General features: G+C 42.8%; 1 protein-coding gene across 1 annotated transcript; it reads left to right on the top strand.

The window, feature by feature from the left end:
- The first annotated feature begins 1,749 nt into the window (after positions 1-1,749).
- Positions 1,750-17,961, top strand: LOC306961835 (sodium/calcium exchanger 2-like). Its single transcript, XM_079554755.1, has 16 exons — positions 1,750-1,838; positions 4,356-4,462; positions 9,381-9,790; positions 10,668-10,805; positions 10,877-11,104; positions 11,185-11,574; positions 11,655-11,780; positions 12,069-12,264; positions 12,391-12,521; positions 12,733-13,106; positions 13,472-13,575; positions 13,662-13,679; positions 13,838-13,962; positions 14,220-14,319; positions 14,446-14,721; positions 14,795-17,961. The coding sequence occupies exons 3-16, from the start codon at positions 9,440-9,442 to the stop codon at positions 15,169-15,171; spliced, it is 2,934 nt and encodes a 977-aa protein (XP_079410881.1). The 5' UTR covers positions 1,750-1,838; positions 4,356-4,462; positions 9,381-9,439; the 3' UTR covers positions 15,172-17,961.
- Positions 17,962-18,964: the final 1,003 nt, after the last annotated feature.

Below are 18,964 nucleotides of genomic sequence, written 5' to 3'. Positions count from 1 at the left end.
TTCCCCCTCATCCCTGTACTTTGAGTCAAATCTTAAACGTTTGGGCAGCACGGTGGCACAGTTGTTACGGCTCGTGCTTCACAGATAAAAGGTCCCAGGTTCCATGCCCGAAACCAGGATGGGGCCTGCTGTGTGCATTCATGTTGCATGTTCTCCCCTTGCCTGCATAAGTTTCCATTGAGTACTCCGGTTTCCCCTACCACCAAAAACATGCACAATAGGCTAAGGTTGAGTGAGAGTGTTTGAGAGTGTGAATCGTGGACAATCGATTGATATTAACCCATGGCAACAATCGGCTGTGTTTATGCATGACTCCCATGTTCATTATGCACTGTCTTGACCAAAAAAAACATCTCAGTAGTTACAGGTTTTTAAGGAAAAAGTATTACAAACCTCCCTGGTCTCCTGTAACGTCCATCTAATTTTGCACTCGTGTGTTACTATAATGAACAGGTAACTCACACTTTGGTACTTTAGCCTATTTGTGCGTGTGAAGCAGAGAGTTAACAGTGAAAAGTGTTGGCAAAAAAATAATTCTAAAACCAATTCCAATAGCGTAAATACAGTTAAAAGCGTGGTAAAAGATTTATCATGTTATACTAATCGGGGTCGCTAGGGGGCTCTCGCGCTTTCTCCCCATGGCATTAAACCACTGCATGAGACGCAACTGAAAATCTCCTATAATTCAGGTAAATGTGATCAAAAGATGATGGTTTTGTTGTGTGTGCATTGTTAAGACATTATACAGGTCACTTTAGAAACGATTTTTTGTTTTATTAGAAGCGCCTCAAGGTCAGTGGAACTAACGGTTATTATTAAATGGTTGTCATTTAGCCCATTTAGCAAGACACCATTTTAATGTTTAAATATTATTTTGTATTTTTTTTTGCTAAACTAATGTGCATTAAACAACTGCACTCTCTGAAATAAGATACGATATAATCTGCTGGTGTTAGCTAATGTCAGTATACTAATGTTCAAATCGGTTTGCAATGATATAATCGGTCTGAATTCAAGTCCACAGTTTTTTTTTTGTTTTCTGTGCAATGGAAAACACGTGGGCCCTGCCTGCACGAATGACTTGACGAGCTGGAAGAAATGGCTACTTTGGCTCATGGAGAGAGACACTTTGGCCTATAGCATTATGCATAGGATATATGGGCCATGCATGAGGTGATTAAAAATAGAGGGACATTCAGATTTAAAAAATCATTAGTCAGACATTTTCAAATTGAGCCAGTGGGAGCAAAGTCAGATATGCAAAAGGATATCCATCCCCTGTGTGCTCTACTGAATGCGGTCAATTAATATTATAGCCTGATAGCCTTTCATAACACTTGGAAAAAAGAAGAAGAAGGCGTAAACAACAATTTCCTGTAGGCTCTTGACCAATAAAAATGTAATTGGACTTGGCCTATAAAAATATGCACACGCGTTGGTTAATCATCAGTCATTAGGCCTACATGTTCCCCCATATAGGCCTGCGGGAGAATCACACGGAGCAGTGGTTGGCGCCCTCCCCATCACTTTCCCCCCCTTTACCACGGGTTGCTTTGGGGCCCCTTTGAGCCTGACTGCATTTGCCCAGTTCCTGTTCTATATATTTCTAGTAGGCAATTAATCTCCCTAACACTGCGTGCTCACGTCGCAAAGACTTCATAAATTGCACACTGCTTATGCCATTAAATTATTTTATGTTAAACATTGGCCCACGTGCGCGCCCCCGTGCACCCCACCCTCCGCGCTCTGCTCTTGCGCGCGACCCTGTGTTTATGAAGGAAAGCGGGCAGCATCACTGTCGTGTCCCACACTCAACTGCAGCGACTGGACCGAACCAGGTAAGAGCTGTGCGCGCGGGACAGGGCAGAGACATTCCAGTGCAGGGTCAGGGAGGATTGTGTTCCTGTGATGGTTCCGCTTGTGCGTCTGTGCCAGTGTCTTTTGAGTGGAGTTCTAGCGTAATAAATGCAGGTTCGGAGACACGAACGGAGCATCTTGAGCGCTCCGAACTGGCAACCGCCCCTTTTTAGACGGTGTCAGACGGGCTTGGCGAGTCGGAACCACGAGGCAGCACGCGTGTCTGTGAGTGTGGTTCCGTAGCAGTCCCAGCAGACTGAGTGATGAGTGCATGATATCAGAAGCCCCTTGAAGTGTTCGCGCATCTTACACTTTGTGCTAAATGGGAAGTGATGCTTCGCTGCGCTGACGCTGCAGTGCGAGTCCCAGTTCCTGAGGCACATCCCACCTCCCAACTACTCTGGATGTGTTCACAAACACGAGCGTGACGTTGCGTAACGGTGCAGCAGTTTCTCCTCAGTCTCCATTGATGCGCTGCAGTGGTCGGCTCCCTCGGACAGCTCTCGCTCTCGCTCTCGCATGCGGCCAGTGGTGCTGTTGCTTGCAGCAGAGCAGGACAGGGATTCTCCTGCTGTGGAGGGGCTTCCCTCTAAGCCCCGCCTCTCTGTCCTGCAGTTCTGTGGTCATCCCTCTTCAGAGGACCAAATCCCTGCTCTTTCCGGACACTGGGTTCAATAAAATGTGGATTTGTAAACTTATAGTTTGGTAAATATTGGTGAGCGCTCCTGCTGTCTTTATGGTAATATGCTACAATGTGCCATTTGGAAGACGCTCATGCTGATGGGTAAATCAGGAGCCTTTCATCCTCCTATCCTCCCCATTCTTCCATCGTCTCAGTGGCCCTCCCTCTGCTTCTGTCAGCAGAGCTCTGCCCCTCCCGTCCTTTACTTCACTCATTCATTCTGACAGCCCAGTCCACTGTGCCGCTGTATCCACCCACTGTTTTCTCTGCACACTGTAGCCTATGTTGTTCAGTGACATTGGAAAGTAGCAGCGCTGCACAAGTGTCCTCAGTGGTGCATGTTGTGCTGGTTTGGTGATTTGGTGGTGGTACAGAAGCTATAGGTCTTTTTGGTCATTGCTGTTAAGGTAATTGTTTCGCGATCGACCCACCTGCCCTGCTACAAATTACCTTTTGATTTTGTGGCAAAGAATTGATGCCTGTGTCGCAGGAGAGACGCTTCAGTCATGTAAAGCACTCTGTTGTCGAAGGCTGGCTGAGAGAATGTAGGTCCCGTGTGGCTTCATTGTAGCTCTTCTTTTACACTGCTGCTGTTTGTGTGCATTTACTGCTCTATAAACAGCTTCAGCAGCACTCCGCTTACCTTTGGTTTATCCAAGGTAAATTGTCTTGAGTCTTTTGTGCTATTTGTCCAATATTTATTCTCTTCACAGTCAGTCAGTGTAGCCTCTGAAGTCAAAGCTGCCCTGGCTGAGGCAGACTGAATAGGAAGCACAGTATGGCTGAGGAATGATGTGAATTTTAATTGAAACTGCAATCTCAACTACAGTTCATCTCAACATGGGACTTTTCAGTCGTCAGGTCTCCAGTCAATTCTGTGGTGTGGACTTTGGAGGATTTGGAGAAACACAAACGAGAGTGGGAAGCATTATCTGTAGAGGTTTGTGTAAAAAGTCTACCTTAGACTATCTTAGACAAACTTAATAGATTTGTTTTGTTTTGAATATGCATATATAAAGAACAGTAAAAAACATGTTATCAACATTTAAGACTATTCAGTATCAGAATTTTTTTTAACAACAGTCATATCCTATGCATTAACTAACTTTTTTTAACCTAACAACAGTAAAAGCTGAGGAGGAAGCCATTTTTGTGGAGAGATGTTTGTGATTCTGTGCATCGTGCCTTCACTGAAGTCTTGTGAGTCGCCATAAGACATAGACGTTACCATTGCTTATTTGGAAAAGGGCTATTTTATTATTTGTTCCATCCGTTATTTACGCATTCAATTATTGTTTAATGCGTAAATAAACGTTCCAGCAAAAATAAAGCATGTTGTATGAAACAGTCTCATTTGAAAAGCAGCTTTATGAAATGACACAAATAATAACTAAGCTTCAGTCTGCAGCAAATCTGTGCTGTCCCCGTGTTTGTGACAATTATAGCGAGTATTGCTGAGCTGCTGACAGCTATTGAAAACATCAACCTCAGCTCTTTCTGGTGAATGTTTATCGGTATGGGCATGTCACATTACCTTTCCGACATGTGATTTACTGAAAACAAGGTGATACACTCCTGGCTGCTATTTTAAATGCGGTGTGGTGTTTCATCATTCCTGCAGTGTCGCCAACATCAGTGGTAAATTCATGTATTATTTATGTGTAAAATCGATAATGTATTCACCACTGGGTGTGGGAGTTTTCGTCATGATTGATAGTGTTTATATAATTGGAAATGAAGACAAAGCCACAGCCGCTGTGAGAATGTACCATTTAAGTTTTTATGTAGAGTGGGTGCATTATTTGTGTCTGTGCAGGTGATGGAGCTCCTGTGGCGCTCTCTTGTGTTTGTCCCTTTGAACAGTCTTCATCTGCTCTGAGTGAAGAGACTCTGTAAGGACCAATGCTTCCTCACACCCACTAAGTAAGAAACCATAGTTTCCCATTTAAAGGACAGGCTGTTTTAGACCTTAGTAAAATTAAATTGACTGCCCACATACATAACCATGGTAATTCTAACAAACTATTTGTTTGGTGTGCGTTTTGATTCAACTGTACCTTTACATGACATTTTAGCGATTCTCTGTGGTGAGCTTGTGGTAAGCTCTTATGTAGTTTTAATCTTCAAGTTGATGCTAGCAACAGTTTCATTTGGCTTGATGTAAAAGAGTGTGGGCCCATTGTGCTTGCGAGGATAATTCTTGGTAAACTAAAACAGTGAAGCTACTTGGTGCACTATGATCTTCTAACTGAAGTGTGGTTAATTCTTGTAATAAATATTTAGAAGACATTGCACCCCTAAACAAATCAATATCCTCCAGGGAAATGATGTTTCTTTTGTTTTATAATATATCAGAGACTTAGGATTAATAACCCACTAACTCATTGTTTTCATGCTGACTCTGATTAGTTTACCCGTCACATAAATGTGTCTGGGAAGAAATGGAATTGATACACATCGCTGATACAGCGAGGAGTCTGGCTAGGCCCGGCAATGAATCACTTGAAAAGAGTTCCCAAAAGTGCTGTTAGCACAAGAGGAATGCCAAAGTCTTTTGCCAATCTGGAACATTTGCGATTACCAAAGATTACCCAGACCACTTAAAAAATCGCAAAAGCTTACGTCAGCAGCTCTCTGCTCCTGTGTCCCTCCAGTAATCTTTTATTCTTTACTGCAAGGTGTTCGTCTGCAGTGTGACCAGCTTTAGAATAGACCAGTTGTAAAGTATAGCCTCCCCCACCATAGTGGATTGCAGGTACAGCTGACTTTTGTCCTGTTGGTGATTCACCAAAATAGAATTGACAATTAGAGGGTTTCACCAAATACTGCAGGAAAACCAGGAAAAGGTGTAGGCTATATTAGGTGGATTTCTATCTAGTAAATACTTTTGTGATTAAAAAGGTACATATTCAAGATGATACTTTTTTCTAATTTGATTAAGATGTTTTTGTTGTGATTTCTTGGTGAAGCTCAGCATGTTCATACTCATCCCGTTTTTCACATAAGCGGTGGCCATAGTGGGCTTTCCAACAGAAGGATATGTTATTGTTAATAATGAAATGCATGATGGTTCATGTCTTTATCAAGACACATGATCTGGACCTGCACAAAGTAATTCTCACCTGCTGCTCTGTTCACACAGAGATCTCCACAGAGCACCAGCTGTCTCTGCTTGGACACTTTTCAGTCCTTTTTTCATCACTATAAGTAGTATAACACTCTATTCCCAGGATCATATATGCAAAGCGTAGAATATAAATAATTTTCCTTTCTTTCATTTTACATTTTTGTCAGCATTAATTATTCAGCAATTATAAGCAACTGTGAAATGATGTTGTTTTGTACCAAACTGTGACAAAATGAACTCTAAAACAACACTGCTGTGATGTCAGATGGCCAGTGGGCTGGTGTCATAAGCAGTTTTGTAAGCTCTCATGCGAGCGCACAAACACAGGGTAATACAGGATTTCCATGGGACCGAGTGTGTGTGGCGGCGTGCACTTGCCACTCTGCCATATGTTTCTTTTGTAATGGAGATGTGAGTCCGTTACGTAAGACCATCTGACATCCTTTATCTCACATTCAATCAAAGACTCTGTGTCAAGGCGTCACACATCCCTGCGCACAATGGGAAGGTATTAAGATCTCTTACCTCTGCTTTATTATGCAACATTCTGATACTTAAGCTGGTTACAATTCACTTTCATTTGTCAATACAACACAATAAAGTAATCTGTTCCATGTATAAAACGTTCTGTCGTTTAGCCCTCTGCAAAGTCTTGTATTAGTTTAGCGGTTATTATTTAACTCTTTTCTCAAATGTTGACTTTTCACCTAAACCGAGCACATTATCTTCAGTTTGGCTTTATCCAAATCTCTAAAAGTTTACTGAAAAAAGCGTCATCAAAAAGGATCCAAAAGAGCAACAGAAATATGGCAAGAAAAGTGTCAAAAACACAATAAGAAAGAGTCAGAAAAAAATCAACTGAAGCGCAACGGAAAAAAAGTCACGAGCAACAACAAAAAAGAAAGTGCAGAAAATAAGTGACAAACCCTCAACAAAATAGTGGCTAAAATGAGAGGGAAAAAATCAGTTTAGATCATTTTTTATAGGTCTTTGCTTTCAAATGAGGAGTTACCCTGGCCTACCGCTGTAAGGTCCAGTCGAAAAGCCTTTAGATTTGGGTAAAGGTGAACTGGAAAAAGATACACTCGGTTAAAGCGGGTGGTAAGAGGTTAAAAGATTGTGCCTGAACAACTGAATCTTCATTTTAAAACACGCTTATAAGAAAAATTGCAAGTGAGTCTTGGTGGGTTTTGTCTGGGGCTGTGTTTCATCTCTTAAATGTCAAAGGCCAAATCCAACTGTGTTAAATCACAGCTCCATGTTCATTTTAAAAAAGGCCCCTTTAAAGAGTGAAAATGATGAAGAATTCTAACAGTCGCTGTAGCATTAGAAAGTGTATAAATAGCTGTCCTATACTGAGCTTCACTCATGGAAGTTGGTCCCTAATCCTCCATCTTATATTTTAATACGATCCATTTCACTTCCTAGATCCTAGAGAGAACTTGCCTCATCCGCACGTTGGCAACCCCAAGTCGCTGCTTTAAAGACCTGCTAACTCTGCAGAAGAGCCCCCTTATTCACGATGCGCCGGGAGCTTAATCACTGCCTCACTCTTCGAGCCTGAGTGATTAAATCAATAGAGTGCTACAGAACAGCGGTGCTTTGATGCTTTCTCCCCTCTGTCATATTGTCTTCCTCCGCAATTAGCAAATAAGAAAGTCTCGAGACAGACGCTGCGCCATAATGGCACAGATCGAAGCCTGTCAGCAGCAGGCAAGTGAGGCACTAAGACCATTCACCAAAGGAGCCAGTCTTTCGATGTTAAGCTGAATAGTAAATGGCACTGACATTGGGAAAATCTTATAATGAGCAACAGTGATTACACAACCCACAGGCAGATATGAGAATGTAATAGAAGCCACACATTTCCTGATGGTGTTATGTTATAAATGGAGCAGCTGTGGGTCAGTCGGTAGAGATGTTAAACGGCCTTTGCTGAAGTCATTTTTCAGTTTTTTTCCCCTTCTCAAAAAAGCGCTATTACAATGTATGTTTGTGTACTGAGGAGAGCCGCACTTGTGCTGTTTTGCTCTCCGCAAATGAAACCCTCGGCTGCCGCTCTGTGACGCTCCCTCTTACAAATGAAAATAAATGAAAGCAGCCTTTGCCTGGAACAGCGGATAAGTGCAGCGGAGATTACTGTGTCCAACGCATCTGCAAAAGTTGCTTAGCAGCATCTTGTTGTTGCCAGTGTTGTTTGCCTTGCGCTGAGGGGTCCCAGAGGGGGAGAGTGAGGGACAGAGCAGCGCACGCATTTGTCAAGGCTGAAGCATCAGGGCTACGCCGGCAGCATGGTATGTACCAGCATCATCCAATCACTCGAGAAAACAATGATATCTAAAGCGTTTTTTATGATTTCAGCTCAGTAGGTGTATTACATGTTTGTGGAGCTTGCTACAAGGCTGCTGCGCACAGATAAAGATTTGAGCATGTGGAGACTTAGTGTTCCGTCAGTAAAGCGGTGAGCAGGTGCGTGTAGAGGTTATGTGTGGATGTTGTAGAGGTTTTACCAGTTCAGGGTGAAAACAACAAACAGCAGATGGCCGTGTGTGTGTGTGTGTGTGTGTGGCGGAAGCGCAGAGGTTTCTGGGTAGCAAGATGCCATGGGCGCAGGTGGATCCTCACAAGAGCAGTAATTGTAGTGTGTTCAATTTGACCAGTGACCAAAGTTACAATTAAAACATCGAATTTGTTCAAAAATCACTTATTTGTGAGTGCTGCACATGGTACTCATTTTGTCCTCTTTTTCCATCCTGTCTGTCGAAGCCTGACCTGCTGACTGTGCTGAAGTGACTGCTTTTTTACTTAGTTTTTGCTAACCCAATTACTTCACTCAGAGAGCCTGAGAGACAAGTCCAATCATTCAAAGTAAAGACCGCTTGTCTTTTTTCTTGCTGCAGTCACCCTCTCTGATTATAATTGTTTTTCATTATTTCCAACACAGCGAGTTCTTCAGATGATGTATTACCATTTACAATAGACACTTTGCTCAACATAGGAGAGTCCACAGAAAAAGGGCTAGAGCTGTAATAGACACTGGGTAATGAATTAGACAAAAGGCTTATTAACCGGGTCAGACGGTTCACGACACACATCATTTGAAGTCCTATTCATTTACATGGTACAAGTTATTTGCCCTCTGGGGTCACTACAGCAAAGTTTTTACCTATTAGATTGCAGTCACTGGCTTATTTTTTCTCATCAGCGGTACACCCGTGACCTGAAGCAGCTGGGACACAAACTTACACAAAAATCTCTTTGCTTATTCATGGTTTTGGGGAGATAAGAAAAACAAAACCACAATTCCCACACAACATTCAACATTGTTAATAGGAATTTGTTCTTAATGTTTTCCCTAATGAAATAAAGGCCATATTTTTTGTAACTCTAATTTGCTCAAGACATAGGCAATGACAGCTAATTATGTTGCAGTCTTCAGAGAAAAGCATCAAATGAGAATTTAGAAAAAAACAGACCTAAAGCAATTATGTTTCAATTGTAAATTATGGTAAAATGATTAACTTGTTTTGACAGGTTTAGTTTTATCCACTTGCATGTCTTCAAATGATACATCACAACTTAAATAATCCAGATCTACTAACCTTATGAATTAAAATCAAAGGAAGTCTCATGTAAAGGTTCTTTCATTAAGATAAAGTATAGAACATAACTGTTATTAATTACTGTTTTTAATAAAGTTTTTCATTTTTGTAGGTGAGCTAACTGTCCAACTCCCGAGGCCAGCTCACGCCGTGTGTCCCCAAGACTTCAGCATGTCTGTGCACACCTCCGTGGTCCTGCTGCTGCTGCTGCTGCTGCCGGTCTGTCAGGCCGAGTCCCAGCGCAGTGACCCCACTGGAGGGAGCGTCCTCCCCTCGTCCCTACCCCCCTCCACCACTTACTCCTCGGACAACAGCAGCATCCGGGTCCCGATGGGCAAGTGTGAAGAGGAGACAGTGTGCAGGCCAGGCATCCTCCTCCCGGTGTGGGAGCCGGTTGACCCTGGCCTGGGCCAGCAGGTGGCCCGGGCAGTGATCTACTTTGTCTCCCTCATGTACATGTTCATGGGGGTTTCCATCATCGCGGACCGTTTCATGGCCTCCATCGAGGTTATAACGTCACAGGTCAGAAAAACTCTAAGATTCCATACATTTCATCACACATTACTTCCACCCATTTTTTATCCCACATATCACTCATGGATCAGGAGCAGTGTAATATGAACAGGTCAGGGTCAGGGACACCACCTACTGATGTGATTGGAAGTGTACTTAATTATACTTGCTACTCAAAGGGTGAAGTACTACAACTACTATTAATAAGGATAGGAAGGACTTTATTTGTAAAAACTGGACTAAACAACATTATGTAAAATAAAATAGCAAAATAGCATGCAGCATGGTTGAGGCTGGGTGTTGTAAAAAGGTACCATTATGGTATTAAAACATTTACTTTTAACATACGACTGGTACTGAAAAATTGGTACAGGGAAAAAAAATATTATATATATTTTTGCCAAGTTCTGATGCCTGCTTGGTTTTCATAAAGTAACTTGGCTGTCCCAACTAAAATAATACATAAAATATATTGGATTTGCTAAAAAAAAGTATTTTATGGAATGCACAAACTTTATCTTTGTCGAGATAATGAATATTATTGCCAGAGGCACAGTAAAAAAATAATCATTCAGCCACCATATCATAAACCAAGTGCTTTTCAAAAACTGTAAAACAGAGATAAAGGGACACAGCCCTACTTACATTACAGATCAACTCACATTGATATTTTCCACATCCGAAAGACAGTGGAAACACTTTTCTATCAAGGAACCCATTCACATTCACATTCAGCAGCAAAATTAGTTACGTGTCTTACCCAAGGGCACATCATCAGTCATGCACAGGCCAGCTCTTACACACAGTGTCATAATGTTTGATATTCTAATATCTGACAAATTGCACTTTCCTTGATGCTTATGTGAATAACCTTTTTGCCTCACAGGAGAAGGAGGTGACCATAACTCTGCCAAATGGTGAAACAACTTTAGCGACTGTTCGAATCTGGAACGAGACTGTGTCTAATCTGACGCTGATGGCTCTGGGCTCCAGTGCTCCTGAAATACTCCTGTCTGTCATTGAGGTTTGTCTTTGTGAAGCTCAGCTACAAAGCCTAACGTGAGACTAACCTCCCTCTTTGTTGAACCTTCGCAGATTTGTGGACATAGATTTGAGGCAGGAAAGCTGGGACCAGGCACCATAGTTGGCAGCGCTGCCTTTAACATGTTTGTGATCATTGGAATCTGCGTGTGGACAATTCCAAACGGACAATCGCGCAAAATTAAGCACCTCCGCGTGTTCTTTATCACTGCTTTCTGGAGCATCTTTGCGTACATCTGGCTCTACCTCATCCTGTCTGCCATATCGCCTGGCGTGGTGGAGGTGAGCTCATGCAATAAAGATTGTCATTCCTGTTGAATACTGTTGAATACCTCATCACAGAGTTTGTGTGGTGCTTCCAGCTTTGGGAGGCCCTGGTGACCCTGCTGTTCTTCCCCGTCTGTGTGCTTTTGGCCTGGATTGCAGACCGCCGCCTGCTTTTCTACAAGTACATGGGCAAGAGATATCGGGCTGACAAGCGCGGCATTGTGGTGGAGACAGAGGGGGATCTGACTCCCAATAAAGCAGGTATGGAGATGATCGCTGATGGCAAGTTCCCACCACGAGGGGGCGCTGTGGTGCCAGCTGAAAATGGCAGGGGAAACACTCAGGACGACGCAACAGGAAATGCAGATAATGCTGCGGCTGCAGCGGCTGGAATCACAACCACAGGAGGGGGCCACCTGCCCATCTCCAACAGCACAATGGTCAACATGGAGAACAGCCGAGAGCTGGACGAGAACCGCAAGGAGGTGAGGGCTTGTTAACTGCCACTAATGGTCACATTATCCAACCCCATATAACAAACATCTAATGAACTGTGTGTGTCCAGATGATTCGGATCCTGAGGGAGCTGAAGCAGAAGTATCCTGACAAAGAACTGGACCAACTGGTGGAACTGGCCAACTACTATGCCCTGCTTCACCAACAGAAGAGCAGAGCCTTCTACCGCATCCAGGTCACTACTCCACCTACGCTTACAGCATGATTTGTTAAAGGTCTGCATTCACAGATGAAATGCAGATTTTTAGTAAATATGTCAGTGGAGCATTTATTGAATATTTTGAACATGAACATGCTCTATTTATTCCCTCATCTGCAAACATCTGCTAAATATTCTACTGCTGATTCATGTCAGCACTTATACTTGATGTCCTGGTTTGGTCCTCTTCGCACTTCCACTGTGGGCCACATCATATACACATTATGTAGTGTATGTTTGTCAACTTTCCCCTGTTATTTCAAGGCTACACGGATGATGATTGGAGCTGGGAATGTGTTGAAAAAGCATGCAGCTGACCACGCCCGGCGCACTGTGGTGACAGAGGAGCAAGCGCCTGTCGATGATGACCTGGCCATATGCAGCCACATTTCATTTGAGAGCCCCCACAGCCAGTGCATGGAGAACTGCGGTGTCCTCATTCTGACTGTAGTCTGCCAAGGTACGAGTGAATAGTATCTATCATTAAGCCATATATAAAGCATAAAAAACTGATTCAAAATAAATGTTGTCAATTCAAGGGGCAAAAGTACAAACACAATCTGTCCTTTGTCTATGTCTCTCTCAGGGGGTCTTGCAGAGAACACATTCTACGTAGACTACAGGACTGAGGATGGCTCTGCAAACGCTGGCTCTGACTATGATTACAGCGAAGGAACACTGGTCTTCAAACCCGGAGACACGCACAAAGAGATCAAGGTGAGTGAGAGCACCTGAGCATTACAGACATGCTCTACTAGAACGCCCACGGGCAGGAAGAAGGATAAAACCTAATTAACCATTGAACTTGCGAAAGCAATCTTTTTATATTGTTCATATTAATTATGGAGGACTTGTTTAGCATCATAAATAGAACGTAGAACAAAGGCATCATGTTTTCAGATCAGAAGTGAGTATTTTTTTGCTGCAGGTGGGCATCATTGATGATGACATTTTCGAAGAAGACGAGCACTTCTTTGTGCGTCTGTTAAATTTGCGAGTGGGCGATGCAGAGGGGATGTTTGAGAGCGATGAGGTGGGTGCTGCACCCAAAGCTCGGCTTGTGGAGCCCTTGGTTGCCACAGTGACCATTCTAGACGATGACCATGCAGGGATCTTCACGTTCGGCGACAGCACATTCCGCGTCAGTGAGAGCGTAGGCACCATGGAGGTCACAGTGCACCGCAACTCTGGAGCTCGAGGCACAGTCATCCTCCCATATCACTCTGAGGCCGGGACCGCCAGCCCTGGGGAGGACTATGAAGACGTGAGGGGGGAGCTCGAGTTCACCAATGACCAGACAACGTGAGTCTGCATGACACAGAGAAGCGCTCCTCACATTAGCTCCAGATCACATGACCTGCACATGTCCAGGCAACAGGAGCTCAGGACCTTAAGCACAATCATGTGCTGTGTGTCACACGGTGGACCACTTGACATAAGTCTTTTTTATCGCAATGCAAATTAGCTGTCTGTTCAGTGGTGTTACAGGCGTATAATGTACGACTGCTGAGCAGAGATCTAATATGCATGGTTTCATGAAGACTGAAAGAGACTGAGCATGAATAAGACAATGCACTTCTAGAATTAATTTATATATATTTTAATGTTGAACAGCATGGCCTTGTTTTTTATGCCTTATTAATACGATATTGTTTTCATGTGCACAGTCAGACCATTCAGGTGAGGATCATTGACGACGAGGAGTATGAGAAACATGAGAGCTTCTACATTGTCCTGGAGGAGCCACGATGGCTGAAGAGAGGCATCTCAGGTATTTAGTTGTATCTGACATTTGTAGTTACTACAGTATGTATATGGACCGAATCTAATATAATTTTGTTGTTTTGTTCTTTACAGCCTTGCTCCTCAACCAAGGTAAGACTCAACAATTTATTATCAACACCAAACTGGATAGAGTGTGCCAGTTCAGCACTGCACTGGAAACATGTCTTGTTATAAAGGCATAAATCCGGTTTGATTATGTGTCTATAATTTGATCATTAATAATGTATTTGTGTGTGCTGTGCCGACAGAGGGGGGCGAGGGTCAGCTGAGTGTGGAGGAAGAGGAGGCACGTAGGATTGCTGAGATGGGGAAGCCCATTCTGGGGGAACACAGTCGCCTCGAGGTGGTCATAGAGGAGTCATATGAGTTCAAGGTAATTATCTCACACATTCTCACTATAGACGGCTTTAGGCCTGTGCGAAATGGTTTAGTAATGGGCTCCCACGCACACGCCTTGTCATGCAATACACCACTTGTCTTTGAATATGGTTTACTTAGAAATTGAAACTGTACTGGTGTGGTTGTCTTGTTGTTTTAGACATTATAAGCCCACAGTCAAACATCACCTGCTTAGAAAATGCAAATAATAAAAGCTTGTGAGCTGAAAATGTGTTGTGTTGTTACCTACAGAGCACTGTGGACAAACTGATCAAGAAGACTAATCTAGCTCTGGTTATTGGCACCCATTCCTGGAGGGAGCAGTTTGTGGAAGCTGTCACTGTCAGTGCAGGTGAGAGACAAGCTGTCCAAATCTATGCTTTTGATGAAATGATTAATCATGACATCGTAACAATCTGGAATGATCTTCCAGCATGTTGCCGTTAATGAGATCATAAGAGTGTTTGTGTGTTCCCAGGTGATGGTGATGAGGATGAGGAAGGCCGTGAGGAGCGGCTGCCTTCCTGTTATGACTATGTCATGCACTTCGTCACAGTCTTCTGGAAGGTTCTGTTTGCCTGTGTCCCTCCCACTGAGTACTGGAATGGCTGGGCCTGTTTCTGTGTGTCCATCAGTGTCATTGGGTTCCTCACAGCCGTCATCGGAGACCTGGCCTCTCACTTTGGCTGCACTGTGGGGCTTCGAGATACAGTCACTGCTGTGGTGTTTGTGGCTCTGGGAACCTCCATTCCAGGTGAGCTTGAATGTCCTTGTTCACATAAATGATCATTTGAAGCACCATCATAACGTCCATCTGTCTTCCACAGACACGTTCGCCAGTAAAGTAGCAGCCATACAGGACCAGCATGCTGACGCTTCTGTGGGGAATGTGACCGGCAGCAATGCAGTCAACGTGTTCTTGGGGATCGGCGTGGCCTGGTCAGTGGCCGCTGTGTACTGGAATATCCAGGGGAAGGAGTTTCGAGTGGACCCTGGCTCTCTGGCCTTCTCTGTCACTCTCTTCACCATCTTTGCATTCATCGCCATGGGTGTGCTGCTGTTCCGCCGCCGGCCTTCCATCGGAGGAGAGCTGGGAGGCCCAAGGGTGCCCCGTATACTCACTACTCTGCTCTTCCTTGGACTTTGGTTCCTCTACATCCTGTTCTCCAGCCTGGAGGCCTACTGCCACATTGATGGCTTTTAAAGCACAGACCATTCTGGGATGCCATCAGGCTGCACACATGGCCCAGTGCCTGCAGTAGTTCTTGACTACCTGCCATTCAGAATGACTGTAAATAAGCATGTGTAAAGTTATCCTACATAAACTTCTGATAGCAGCAGCTGTGTGTGTTAAGAAGAACTGACAACATGAGTGATATGTTTACATTGACAAAAGACCAATAACACAAAGCTGTGTCATCAGATATGACAGTGAGTTTGAAAACAAAAGAGGTCTGAAGATGTTTATAGGATATTGTAGCAAGTGTCACTGCAGTCCTATCCAGTGCGATAGAACTTGAAAAAGCCTCAACTGCTTACTTCCTGAGGTCTTCCTCAGACAGGTCACATACAGCAAGAGAAGAGAGAGTGTCCAAGGTGGGTGTATTCCTCACTCTGATGCAGTCAACACCTTAGGGACCGTATCTGAAACATAGCTCACTCCCTCCGTGTGAAGCGGAAGAGAGTCACAGCAATGAACTGTTTACGAATACTGTAATATTTGATATATTGCAGTAATATAAAGTGGAGTGTGTGGGTGAGCCATAAATAATTTGCTAATATATTGAAAGCACTGGCTCATTTGTAATAGTGATTCACTTCCTATGTCTAACTGCCCCCATTATCTTAGGCAGATGTTTGTACTTTTGCATACTTTGTGTGGGGTGTTCGTAAGGATAATGATGTTACAGGGTTGACAAAGTTATCATGCCCACAAGGACTGTTTCTGATGAGCTATGACCACAGAAAGAGAGCAGTTGATATCAAGGTATATGCTTTGGCCTGAGATTCTAAAGAGCGGTAATGGTTGGAGAGTGAGTGAACAGTCCACAAGCTGAAGGACTACTGTGTTTATGAGCCATACGCCTGGTTTCCAGGGTCTTCGTGATGTCACTCAGTTCCTGTATGTCTATGATCCCTTGCATGTATGTAGCTGTTTCTGAAAATATCATGGCTGCTACTGTTTGTCATTAATGTGAAGTGTACAGGCTCAGAAGGACCAAAGGACATTTTCCTTGTTTAAAAGAGCCATAAGTGGAGTATCAGCTACATATTCCACAGAGACAGTGTTAGTAATCCATGCACCTACACACATTCATATCTGCAGTAAGGTTTTCCTCCGCTCTGATGATACATACTGATGCTGCCATGGGTACTTTCATTAACTATTTAGTGCAAACAACTAATGCTCATGTAACTGCGGACACTTTCAATGGCCTTTATTTATTAAACTAGTTTATCATTCCAGAAAAAACACTAGCATTACTGGGTTTAATCGCTGTTCAATGAAGGGTCTTTCTGTTTGGACTTTGAAACAGGTCACTTCTAGGACATAAAATGCCCTGGAATTATTATTTTTTTCAATGAAAAGCAATACAAAACAGTTTCATCAACTTTGATCAGGCTTCAAAGGTGATAATTTTAGCATTTATGCTGCACGCTAACATTTAGTCGGACAAATGCCAAATACTATATTGGAGTGCTTCATCTGTTTCCTTGCGATCATGTTTGATTTATGGGGGCCATTAAGAGTGACTGAAGCAAACACGTTTCATATAGTATTCGGCGATTTGCTACAGGAACACAGTCGCTTTGTTAAACTGTCTGCTGCAACACCGTAGAGGCACACCTACAGATACACACTCCATCCATCTGAAGGCACATACTGTGGAGCCAAGTTCAAATGAGCTTGGACTCTGCACTCTCTCTGGTGTAGTTTTCTTCCAAAGATGAAAACGAGAGAGCCAGTCACAAAGATGCTCTCTCAGGCACACAGCCGACTGTCTCCAATCAACACATGATGGACTTATAGGCTCTAAATCTGTAAGGGCTTTATAAGAACACTCACAGCTGGTTACGCGAGCTCAAATACGGAATTGAATTAGGTACCCTTTAACTATTTTGTAAACTTTTGAACGAATATATCTTGGACAAATGTACCCAATTTTGATACCTACTTTCATTTTGTATTTTATTTTTCTAACTGCGAGCCAACACCCTTTTAGATTATCACCAACGGCAATGGGTCAACTGTGCAATATTACAATATAATTAGAGTTTAACATTTAGGTCACATACTGTATAAGCTTCTGTGTTGGCTCCTCTCTGGGTCAGTAAGTCAGCTGCATGTTTACAGTCAGTCTGTTTACATGGAGGTTGAATCTTCTAATGCCTTTATCTATTGGATACAGATATTTAAACAGCACTTATTTATTTATTTATTTATTGAAACATATTTTTGGTCACTCATTTTGTCATAACTATACTGTAAGCAATTTGTCATTAAAAAGATGTTGGGGTTTGAGTGTGTGTGTGTACGCGTGTGTGTGAGAGAAAGAGTGTGAACAGGGTTTAAGTTACTGAACCCGTGCTGTCGCCCCTTTCCTGCCAAAGTGTGTCCTGTTAGTGTGTGTGTTCGTGTGTGTTCCTTTTGCATGTCCAACACGTATGTAGCCCTCAGCATGGTCTTCTGCTGTCCTGACTGAAGCTTTTCCTGAGGCTCGGTGCATTGAGCACAAAAGCACTGAGGAGTCAGGACAAAGATCCAAATAGTTGAGTTAATGTGCAATTTTTGTCTGTGTTAGTCTCCCTTACGACTGCCGTCTCTGTCCTTTACTGTGAACATCAACCTATGCCTGAACTGAATAGTAGAAACCAGTTTTGTATATGTGAACAGTATACAGTTTTGTGTGATGGACACATTTATTTAAGACTGTAAAATACGATGAACAGGAACAAACCAATCTTTGTCATAGAATTAAAAAAAAAAAGCCTTTGTTTCCAAGAAAAGAAAAAAAAACATGGCATGGGTTCAATGTAACTGAAACAAATTAAACTGAACTTACTGCAATATAGTTCATTCTTTTTAAGTGCTGATGTGGGACTGTCTTTATTTGCACTGCATCACGAGATAAAAATCATTATTGTGACCACTGGTTCTCTAACTTTTCACACTACGACACTTTTCACTGGGGAGGCCAAGAGGTGGCACAACCCAAAGTGGGGCGGGGCCACTTGAGGACTGGATAGAGGGTGTGAAGTGCCTCATGCCCATTTATTATTATTATTATTACAAATAACATTGAGTTTTAAGTTTTTAGCCATTTTGAGTGGGGTGGCACATGGGGTGGCCAGTAAAATTTGAGAGGGGGTAGGTGCCCCAGACCACCCCTTTAGCTCCGCCCCTGACACCAAGTATGGCTTCTTAAAATATTAGATCTTCCAAGTTCCATCGAGCTTAGCTCAAGATTGAATCAGGACTAAACCAGGCCTATAAAGGACCGACAATTTTCTTCTGGGTTCTGGTTTTCTCTGCTGATGCAACCATCTCCATGGTTACGCCTCCATGGAGACACCACTGCACTCCAGACACTCATCCAGCTGGACAGGTGTACCACTTAGACTTAGAGGACATATTAGAGGATGTAGGAAAATAATTTGACCTCCCAAACAAACAAGAAATCTCAGACATCCAGGTAGATTTATTAAATCAAAAGAATCAATAGAAATAAATTATAAGTAATAATAATTATTGTAAAAATACTATAATTATAATATACATATTTGCACATTGTTGTTCACATTAAAATTACATTATATTAAAAAATAAATTAAAATCAAGTAATATATACTGTCGATGTCACCACATGCAGAATTCACAGAGAACTGAAATTAAGTTGCTATAAGCAAAAATAAAATGTACATTATTTACACAATTTGCTGTATTGCTGGGTTTCAGGTGACATCGCAGAATTCTAAAGGCCTATAATATTATATAG

The sequence above is a fragment of the Gobius niger genome (genome assembly GCF_951799975.1).
Source record: "Gobius niger genome assembly, chromosome: 1".
NCBI classification, from domain to species: Eukaryota; Metazoa; Chordata; class Actinopteri; order Gobiiformes; family Gobiidae; genus Gobius; species Gobius niger.
This window is presented reverse-complemented; position numbering and strand designations above follow the sequence as displayed.

Excerpts from the sequence above, each read along its gene's own strand:
- LOC306961835 (XM_079554755.1), top strand. The coding sequence starts at position 9,440 with ATGTCTGTGCACACCTCCGTGGTCCTGCTGCTGCTGCTGCTGCTGCCG. Across the intron at positions 9,791-10,667 it reads TCGAGGTTATAACGTCACAG|GAGAAGGAGGTGACCATAAC; the intron begins GTCAGAAAAACT and ends TTTGCCTCACAG. Across the intron at positions 10,806-10,876 it reads TACTCCTGTCTGTCATTGAG|ATTTGTGGACATAGATTTGA; the intron begins GTTTGTCTTTGT and ends GAACCTTCGCAG.